This window comes from Sapajus apella, unplaced genomic scaffold (genome assembly GCF_009761245.1).
Source record: "Sapajus apella isolate SASKATOON/1434 unplaced genomic scaffold, GSC_monkey_1.0 scaffold748, whole genome shotgun sequence".
NCBI classification, from domain to species: domain Eukaryota; kingdom Metazoa; phylum Chordata; class Mammalia; order Primates; family Cebidae; genus Sapajus; species Sapajus apella.
In genome coordinates, this window is record NW_022437674.1 from 6,371 (window position 1) to 17,275 (window position 10,905).

General features: G+C 43.9%; 1 protein-coding gene across 1 annotated transcript; it reads left to right on the forward strand.

Annotated features, from left to right (window-relative positions):
- Positions 1 to 390: 390 nt before the first annotated feature.
- LOC116546295 (putative pregnancy-specific beta-1-glycoprotein 7) lies at positions 391 to 9,418 on the forward strand (the record flags this gene model as incomplete). Its single annotated transcript, XM_032272605.1, has 4 exons — positions 391 to 711; positions 3,413 to 3,691; positions 4,087 to 4,341; positions 8,961 to 9,418. Coding segments are annotated over 4 exons (860 nt in total), but the record flags the coding sequence as incomplete, so codon positions are not given.
- Positions 9,419 to 10,905: the final 1,487 nt, after the last annotated feature.

Genomic DNA, 10,905 nt, shown 5'->3' on the forward strand with positions numbered 1-10,905 from the left:
AGGATGTCCTTGGAGAGAGAAGCTGCAGAGAAAACATACCGGGGGTGGGGGGGAAGTAAAACTGAAACTGAAAAGAATCCAGCAGCTGCATGTTCTAGGTGAGGACCACAAGGTGCGCCAGGCAGGCAGCTGGAGAGGGAGGGACTCAGAGAGGCACCAGGAGCTGTGACTCTTGGTCCTGTGTCTTTCCATGACCCAACAGAGCTGTTCCATTCACACTTGAGAAAGTCTGTACTTCTCCCACATAAAGCAGGCAGCCTCACTACCTCTGAGCCCTCAGATTGTCGTGCATCTGTCTTATAACACACACACACCTGCCATGGGTTTTTAAGGACTTCAGTAGGCTGAGAGGTGGGAGATGCCAACTCTCACTGAAAAATGCCTTTGTAGGAATTAAAGGTGCCACAAAGGGTAATCTCTCTGTTATCTACACAGTGGAGACTCCGAAGCCCTCCATCGCCTGCAGCAACTCAAACCCCAGGAAGACTGAAACTGTGATCTTAAACTATGAACCTGAGATTAAGGAAGCAAGCTACCTGTGGTGGGTAAATGGTCAGAGCCTCCGAATCAATAGCACGTGGGAGCTGTCCAATCACAACAGAACCCTCATTCTATTCAGTGTCACGGAGAATGATACAGGATCCTATGAATGCGAAGTGAAGAATCCAGTGAGTGCTAGCCGCAGTGATCCAGTCATCCTGAATGTCCTTCGTGAGTATCTTCTGTTCCTCTGTGGGCCCAGGCTTCCATCCCAGATACACATGGCCGGTGGCCAGGCCTCTCAGGTCCAAGTACAGAGACCTTTATCCCTGGACATCGAAGCTGGCCATGATTTTCTGCCCTGGGCAAACCAGAGTAGGCCTAGCCTCAATCAACAATAGGAAGAAAGGGGCTGCTCCTATCATGGGAGGCTCAGGGTCCACAGCTTGTGATGAAAGAAACAGGTGAGTGTCTCAGGCTCCAGATCAGTGAACACGGCAGGGGTTTGCCTGGGACTTCCGTGTTGTGACTTGGTTCACAGGGTCACTGTGGCCCTTCCACAGAGCAGGAGCTTCCCCTTCCCCCTGACAATATTACCTGTGGCTTTATTCTCTTTGCTCCAGATGGCCTGGGTGCCCCTACCATTTCTTCTTCATACAGCTATTACCATTCTGGGGAAATCCCCAAGGTCTCCTGCCTCACAGACTCTCACCTACTGGAAGAGCATTCTTGGCTGATTGATGGGAAGTTCCAGCAATCAGCACAAGTGTTCTTTATCCCCAAAATCACTAAAACATACAGAGGGGTCTATAACTGTGTCATCCATAACTCAGACACTGGCAAAAGAAAAAGAGGATCATAGTCCCTGGTAAGTGGATCCCTAGAGCACTGGCGATGTTTCCCAGTGAGGTCTATCTGGATATCAGGAAAGAGCCACCTGCCCTCTGCAAAGGGAGAGGGGACATCAAACACCCATGACAGGGAATGTTTCTACTCCAAAGCCACCAGCTTTTGCCTGTCCATTTTGCTCTTACTAGATGATTCTTTAGACTATACACTAACAATGAACAATCTGAAAGGAAATTAAGAAAACAATTTCAGTTGACATTAACATCAAAAAGAATAAAATATTTTGAAATAACTTTAACCAGAAAGGTCAAGGGATTCTACTCTGAAAACTACAAAACATTGCTGAAAGAAATTAAAGATGACATCAATAAATAGAAAGACATTTCATTTGTATGGACTTGAAGACTCAATACTCTTAGGAAGACAGTACTACCCAAAGTAAGCTGCAGCTTCAACCCAACCCCTACCAGAATCCCAGTAACACTTTTTGCAGAATTACAAAAATCTGTCCTAAATCTGACCTGAGAAGCTCTTATTAATGACTTCCACAACAAAGACACTTAGAGAAAGAAGCACCCATGATAAGGTGGAAAGTTCTGATGACACAGAAAATAACAACCAGCCCTTCTCACATCTCAAAGCATTCAAAAACATACGAGTGCAGCATGGTCAGTGTGGAATTCACCAAAGACTAATCACCAAGCTAGAAACGTGGTGAGGAAAAAAGAAGGCAGGAATCTATCTGACTTGTCACCTCCCACTTTTGCCTACTAATCTGATGCTGAAAAGAAATGCTCACTGGAGCATTTTGGAATTTGAATCTTTCAGATTTGGGATGCAATCAGTAAGTATATGGCAAATATTTCAGAATCAAAAAATGTCAGAAATACAAAACCCTTTTCATCCTAAGTCTTATGCATAAGAAATACTCAATCTGTGTGAACTATGGGCATCAAGCTGTACAGCAGACCTCTAGAGCCTCCCCATCTCCCATAACTGACACTGCACACCCATGAATAATTCCCTATTCTCCCCACTACCAGCTCCTGGCAACCAGCAGTCTCTCCTCTGATTCACTCTGGAATCCACTTACATGAGGTCCCTAGAGTAGTCAAACCCATGGAATCAGAGTAGAATATCCAATGAAAGAAAATATTTGCAAAACTTCTTCCCAAATTTGTATCTCATATCCATCAAACACACACAGTCCGTGAGGACCAGATTTCCAGCAGTTCATGCTCCCCATTTCCACCAGTCAGTTCTGCATTTGCAAATGTCCACGTGTACTGCTAGAAAGATTTCCATGGTCCTCACCTGCCCTCTGCAGAAGGAGAGGAAACTTCAAGAACCCAGGACAGGGAACATGGTTCTGCTCCAAAGCCACCAGCTCTTGCCTGTCCCCTTCACTCTTTCTAGGTCATTCTAGCATGGACTCTGCTCTATCTTTAGAGGTCACTGGCTCAAGTCAGTCACTCTGAAACATCTGGGGAAAACTGCCCCACCTTGCGCCTCCACTGCCTGATGGCTGAGCTGACCTCCAGGCTTGACTCTGGTCCCCACTGGGTTATTTCTCCTGAAACATCCAGTCCTAGGCCAGGCTGCTTAGTACCTTCAGAGTTTCAGGACAATGGGAAGTCCCATTATTACTCATCTCTAGAATGTCCTTGGAAAGGGAAGCTGCAGAGAAAATACATCTAAGGGGGCAAAGTAGGATGGAATTTAGAAGAGACCCAGCAGTTGCACATTCCAGGTAAGGAACCCAAGGTGGGCCAGCCAGTCAGCTGATTAGGGAAGGACTGGGAGGGGCACCAGGGGCTGTGACTCCCACCCACATGTCTGTTCATGACCCATCACTGCTGCTCAATTCACAGCTGAGAAAGCCTGTGCTTCCCTAAGACAGAGCAGGTGGCCTCACAGTCCTGGATTCCTTAGATCATCGTACATCTGTCTTGTGACACACATACCAGCCACTGGCTTTCAAGGACTTGGGTGGGCTGAGAGGTGGGAGATGCAACTCTGACTGCAAGATGCCTGTGGAGGAATCAAAGATGCCACACAGGGCAATCTTCTGTTATCTCCACAGCGGAGTTGCCCAGAGTCGCCATCACCAGCAACAAATATAACGCCGTGGAACATGAGGATGATATAACCTTAACCTGTGAACTTGAAATTGGAAATGCCACCTACCTGTGGTTGGTAAATGGTGAGAGCCTCCAGTTGAGTCCCAGCGTACGGCTGTCTCATGATTACAGGACCCTCACTCTACACAGTGTCACAAGAAATCACACAGGATCCTATGAATGTGAAATACGGACCTCAATGGAAGTCTTCCGCAGTGACTCAGTCACCCTAAGGGTCTCCTGTGAGTATCTTTTGTTACTCTGTGGGCCAGGCCACCAGCTAAAATCCAAACAGCCAGAGGCCAGGACTCTCAGTCTCTCTCAGGTTCAAGTATGACACCCCTACTTCTGGACACCCGAGCTGCCCATGACTTCTTGCCCTGGGAAACCGGGTGGGCACAGTCTTGATCAAGAATATAGGGGGAGGGATGCTCTTGTCATGGGAGACTTGGGGTCCACAGCTTGTGATGGGAGAAACAGGTGAATACCTCAGGCTTCGGCTCAGTGAACACAGAGGGGGTTTGGCTGGGACTTCAGGGTGTGTCTTGGCTCAGAGGAACAATGTATCTCTTTAACTGACCAGGACCGTCCCCTTCCCTCGGAGGACATTACTGTGGCTTTATTCTCTTTGCTCCAGATGGTCCAGACTTCCCCAGCATTTCTCCTTCAGATACCCTTTACCATCAAGGAGAAAACCTCCACCTCTCCTGCTTCGCGGACTCTAACCCACCGGCAGAGTATCGTTGGATGGTTAATGGGACATTTCTGCCACCAGGAAAAGAGGTCTCTATCCCCCAAATCACTACAAAGAATACTGGGCTCTATGTTTGTTTTGCTTATAACTCAGTCACTGGCAAAAGAACCTTCGCATTCAAGAAGATCAAAGTCGTTGGTAAGTGAATCCCGGCATCACTGGCAGTAGGTTTTTAGATGGAGTCTATCTGGCTTTCAGAGAAAGTCAGGAAAACATTTTTATTCCCAGCCTGTGTCCCGCAGGCACAAGCAAATCCTAATTTCTCCTCCTGAACCCTCCTAATTTATCTCTACGGACTCTGTTTTCCTTGTTTTTCTGATTTCTCATGACTGACCTTGTGTCCAGCCTGAGCAACGTAGGGAGGGGGCTTTGTCAGCCCTGAGCCCTGTGTGGTGGAAGAGGCTTCACAGAGGGACAAGAAGGAGAGTCCTCAAGATCAGTTGCTTCTCGCTGTCGCCAACATATCCCTTTCTGTCACGTCTTTATTTTCTTTTACCTACTGCATGAGCTTCAAGAAACATCTGAGGCCTTGAAACAAGCTCATACTTTTACCCCAAATGAGAGGAGGAAGCCCCTTGGATGAGGGAGGAGCAGCTCAGACTCTGCTCCCTGCTCTGCTCTAGGCTCCTCTGTGACTGGCCCTGCCTGACTGCACCTGGGGTGGGACCAGTGTGTGAGGAGAAAGAGCCCTGGTGGCCTGTCTTGAATTTGGCTAAATCGAGTTGCCAGTTGAAGCCAAGTGTCCCCTGGGTCAGGCTGCAGGGAAATAAGCAGAGAGGAAGCCTCAGGGGAGACTCCTGAGCTGTGTCCTGGCTCTGACATCAGTGGCTTTATGAGGCTGTGGGCACAGCACATGGGACACAGCACAGAGGACAGTGAGTGACGTACACTTGGAGACATACAGAGATTCACCCAAGGGGACTCTGCGTGGCAGGAAAGATATATCTATATATAGATATAGGCTTTATATATACATAGTCTATATAAAGTATATAGTATATATAAGTATATATGTTTATATATATATGAGTATATGTCTGTAAGTCTATATATATCTATGTAGATATATATATATACTAAATACTATATATTGTATATGTATATTATAAGTACTACACTATAAAGATGCAACCACAAAAAGGTGAAATATTCTAATGCTATAGAAAAAAGCAATTATCCTTTCTGACGTCCCAAAGCCTTCAAAAAATATCTGAGTACAGCATGGCCAGTATGGAGTTGATATAAGACTCACTGCCAATCTAGGAACATGGTGAGAGGAATTTTTAAAAACTGAAACTGCAAGAATATAGTTGGCTAATCATCACCCAGCAACTTTTCCACAAGAATTATGTATTCCTTGAAGGAACAATTAGAGACTACTTCATGCTGCATGCTGGTTCCTGGGGCACCCGGCTGTAAAATAACATCACCTTCATATTTTTCTTCTTTTTGTTGAGATGGAGTCTTGCTCTGTCGCCCAGGCTGCAGTGCACTAGCGTGATCTTGGCTCACTGCAACCTCCACCCCCAGGTTCAAGCTATTCCCCTGACTCAGCCTCCTGAGTAGCTGGGACTACAGGTGTGTGCCACCATGCCCAGCTAATTTTTGTATTTTTAGTAGAGATAGGCTTTCACCATCTTGGCCAGGCCATAACTGACACATGAGGAAAAGATGCAACCACAAAAAGGTAAAATATTTTAATGGTATAGAAAAAAGTAATGACCTTGGTCTTGAACTCCTGGCCTCGTGATCCACCTGCCTCGGCCTCTCAAAGTTCTGGGATTACAGGCGTGAGCCACTGCGCCCAGCCTTCTTTTCTTTCCATGACAGATGCTTCAGAATCAAGTTCTCTTGGCTTCTCAGCTGGGGCCACTGTCGGCATTAAGATTGCCGTGCTGGCCAGGGTGGTTCTGATTTAGCAGCCCTGGTTTAGTTTCTGTATTTCAGAAAGACTGGCAGAACCGATGGCCTTCCCTCTTGTCCTATTTCCTACAGGACTGACTGCCATGCTTGGGAGAGGGAAAGAACTTCTTTGCCTCTATCTGGAACTGGATCTCCTTCTCCTCCCACTAAACTGTTTCTCAGCACTAATTCCTGCAGGTCTCTTCCTCCTTGGTGTCCATGCTCTCTGTATCCCCAGTCTCTTCTCATTTGCTTCCCAGATTCAATACTTTGTAAAACCCTCTTGGTCCTTTGTAAACATCTCTTGCTTGTGTCATTCTCTCCATTTCCATAAAACCGCCACGGTTGCCTGAAGTACTGGTGGACTTCTTGTCTCCAGTCTTTGAAATGTTCCTTGCATATGATTGCCTCATTAGCTTCCTGAAATCTAGTTAATTCACCTAATCCAGAATCCTCAGGGTTCTACTCTAGCCTATTTGATATGTTCACGTTTCTTCTTTTTACTAATCCTTCTCACTTCCTTTACCTTTATTCCCTAGTAGAAGTTTTCCATCCTAATTAGAACTCTCTTCCTACACATCCCTGCCCCTCCACCCCACATATACATAGAATTCTTAGTTTCAATGCTATGCCTAAAATCAGGGTGATCTCCCCTCCACCATCTGCCCTTCAGGTTTACTCACACCCTCATCACAAGTAAACTCTGACCTCAGGGAGAACAAAGACTCTAGCATTAATGTGTGAACCCAAGATTCAGGACACAACGTACCTGTGATGGAGACTTTTTCCCTGATGACCAATTCATGTGTTTATGAAAGATACAGAAATGAAGAAGGCAAGGTCCCTACCCCAGGAAACATAAAGCCTAAGACAGGAGATAAGACCTGAAAATAATCATAATACCATAATACAAAGAAACGAGGCCAGGCATGGTGGCTCACGCCTGAAATCCCAGCACTATGGGAGGCTGAGGCAGGCGGATCATCTGGTGTCAGGAGTTCGAGACCAGCCTGGGCAACATGGTGAAACCCCAACTCTACTAAAAATATAAAAATTAGCTGGGTGTGGTGGTGGGTGCCTACAATCCCAGCTACTCAGGAGGCTGAGGCAGGAGAATCGCGTGAGCCTGGGAGGCAGAGGTTGCAGTGATCTGAGATCGTGCCACTGTACTCCAGCATGGGCAATAGAGCAAGCAAGACTCCATTCCAAAAAAAAAAAAAAAAAGAAAGAAAGAAAGAAATGAATGCCACAAGAAATCAGAGAATTCTGAAATATAGCTACACATTGGAATCACTGGGAAACATTTTTATAAGTGGATGCTCTAGCCCCATCCATAAATTTTGCTTTAATGACCATTAAATCAAACGGATTATAGAGTGGGACCCAGGCATTGGTAATTTTTAAGTCTTCTGAGATGCTACTAACATGTAACTAGAATACAGAAGCCCTGTTCTAATAGGTAGAATTTAGACCTCAATCAATGATGTTTAGCTAGGAGTACTGGAATTACCTAGGGAACTTTTCAACATACATAAACCTATACTTTGTTGGCCCTACTCATTAATGGGCTACACAAAAGCTAAGTAATCCATTTGAGAAACAGAAGCTAAATGGAAAAGCCACCTCATTTGATCTGTTAAATTATATGGAAAGCATTGTCAAATGATAATTAATATGCGATGCTAAACTATCTCCAATTTATATTTATAGGTGTGCTAGTAAGTGTTCCAAAATTATGAGTCATAGAAATCTATTATCAGTCATAATGTCATATGCCACAGTAGTAACTAAGTTTCTATGTGAGCCATGTCTTTATCATAATGGACTCTAATCAGGTTTCTAACCATAGTCATTTTCAATCTTGGTCATTCACAGACAGCTGTTTTGACTTTTTCTCAAAGCATTTGCAATCAGCTACAGTCCAAAGTTGCTTCTTCTTCAAAAAGATTTATAAATAAGACTCTGACAAGTACTCTTGAATATAAGTTTCTGATAACTTTAAGATCATACCTCTGGACAGTCTAAGAACTTTTAGATTTTTAATAAACAGGCTGATACTTTCATGAAATTGCCAACCAAGAATAAGCAGGAAAAAAATCAATTTCATTGGACTAACTAATATTAATGACGATAATATTTTTACGATTTTTTATTTGGAAATTTGCCGATTCTTTAAATGTTTTGTTTTCCACATTTAGGACTTTTTTCTCTTTTAAGTAATCTACAGCTTACAGCCATTTGCTAAAGTACACTTTTGTGAACAAAAATAGAAAAATGTATTTGTGCTCCTTACCTGACTGCCCGAGAAATGGGGAACTGTTCATGACTATTTATATGTTTATGGTAATACAGTTATTTGCACAAGTTCAGTAAGAATCTGCCCTTTCTATAACAGGACACATTTGAAAGAATTGGTTATATTACCAAGGCTTTGACTGGGATGTTACATTTGAGAATATACAACATTCTCAAATATAATATCCCAGGTACTGCAGGCAAATGAATCCACAGGTACTGGAGGCAAATTCTGAAGTCAGCCTTGCTTTTCTTGTACAGTCTCAAAAGTTTTTTTTTTTTAAGTTTAATATGAGATTCCTTATAAAAACTACTAGCAAAGCAAACGTTAAAAAGAGCCTCCGTGGTTCATCACTACTCTTGCTGCACTTATTTGAAGAATCAGGCCAAGTTTGATGAGACTCAACTTACTTTGTAAACAAATTTGTCCTACTGGGAATTATCTTTGGTAAAAATAGAGACTCCTATAGAGAGAAAAAAGTATGTTGAAAAGAAAGACTATAGTGCACCTGTGATGAGATTGCGGCTCTGCTCATTAAGTTTTTATTATCCACCTGCAGACTGAACTGGACCGTGGATTCTTCTAGCTACTTCAATCCAATGCTCTCCCATGGAATTACTAAGAACAAGAGCTGCCCTGTTCCTGAAGCCCTGTAAGCCGGAGGTGGACAACTCAATGTAAATTTCAACAGATATCCCTCATGCCTGAGGTGTGAGCCACTTAGAGACTTCACTGAAATGTTCGACACACCATGACCAGAGACCCTCAAACTGCAGACCAGGACAAGAGTGACAACTCCACACTGTGGACAGCTTTTTCAAAGATGTCAAAACAAGACTCCTCTTCATGATGAAACTTTCACCCCTCTTAATTTGTTCTTGCTTATGCCTGCCTCCCTCACTTGGCAGGATAATGCTGTCATAAGAAATTCACCCACCGCTCTGGTATTGTATTGCCCAGGGGGAGCTGCCCGAAACAATGCCTCACAAATAAAAGTCAATTAGATGTATAAGTAAATTAGTTGTAACTTTGCTTTATGATGCATGTTCACAGCCAGTGATGGCCAGTGGAGTCTCTCAGGCTGCATCTTTCTCACCCTGACCCACCTGCCTCTCGCTTTTACTTACAAGGACCCTTCTGATTTCAATGGGCCACCCCAGATTATCCAGAATAACCTCAAGATACTTAACTTCATTACCACTGCAAAGCCTTTTTACCAAGAAAGTTAGATGCACGTGTCAGGGGTTAGAACGTGGACACTTTTAGGAGGCCATTGTTCTGCCTAACACAGGTAACCTTCTTTTTAAAAATGTATTTATTATACTTTATGTTCTGGGGTACATGTACAGATCATGCAGGTTTGTTACATAGGTATACACATGCCATGGTGGTGGTTTGCTGCATCCATTGCCCTGTCATCTACATTAGGTATTTCTCCTAATGCTATCCCTCCCCAATCCCACCACCTCCTGCTATTCCTCCCCTAGCTCCCCACCCACCAGGCCCCAGTGTGTGATGTTCCCCTCCCTGTGTCCATGTGTTCTCATTGTTCAACACCCACTTATGAGTAAGAACATGTGGTGTTTGCTTTTCTGTTCTTGTGTCAGTTTGTTGAGAATTATGGTTTCCAGTTTCATCCACGTCCCTGCAAAGGACATCAACTCAACCTTTTTTATGGCTGTATAGTATTCCATGGTGTACATGTGCCACATTTTCTGTATCCAGTCTATCATTGATGGGCATTTGGGTTGGTTCCAAGTCTTTGCTATTGTGAACAGTGCTGCAATAAACACACGTGCTGACACAGGTAACTTTCATAAACTTCACCTACAACACACATTTGTTTTGTATAGTTTAAAACAAAAACGACAACAGCCCTTTCCCAAAACAAACCTCCTTCTTGCCTGGGGACTAGACTGCCTTTGTAGGACTAACAAATTAGCCACAAGATTAGAAATTATGGTTTAAGAGTCATGCAGTTGGAGGCTACAAGATTCTGACCCTCCCTGAACTGCTCCTAACATCAGTGTCTGAGAGATGCTGTGGATCCGGCACTTGGGTCAGCTGACACCACCCAGACTGATCAACTGGGTCATCTGATCTCGTGACCGCCCCCCACCAGCCCACTGAGGAGCTGACTCAGCACAAAAGGACAGCTTCAACTTCCCATGATGTCATCGCCTACCTTACCAATCAGCACTCATGCTACATCAGCTAATACTAAAATCAGATATTCAATTTGAATGAACTCCATGGTCTAAGTCAAATTACCTATGACAACCCATCAGTTTTCAGTACTATGCAGTTAATTTGAAGAAAGACTGGGATTCAAGAGGATATAAGTCTAATGTTAACTAGGCATGGACTCATGAAGAACCAGGATGGCTACCTTGTCCTTCCTAAGTCCTTAAAGCTTTTATCCTTACAAATTCTGAATTCCATAACTCATCATGGAAATGAAAAATATTAAATGGAATATATTGGTGTGGCGACATAAATTGCTA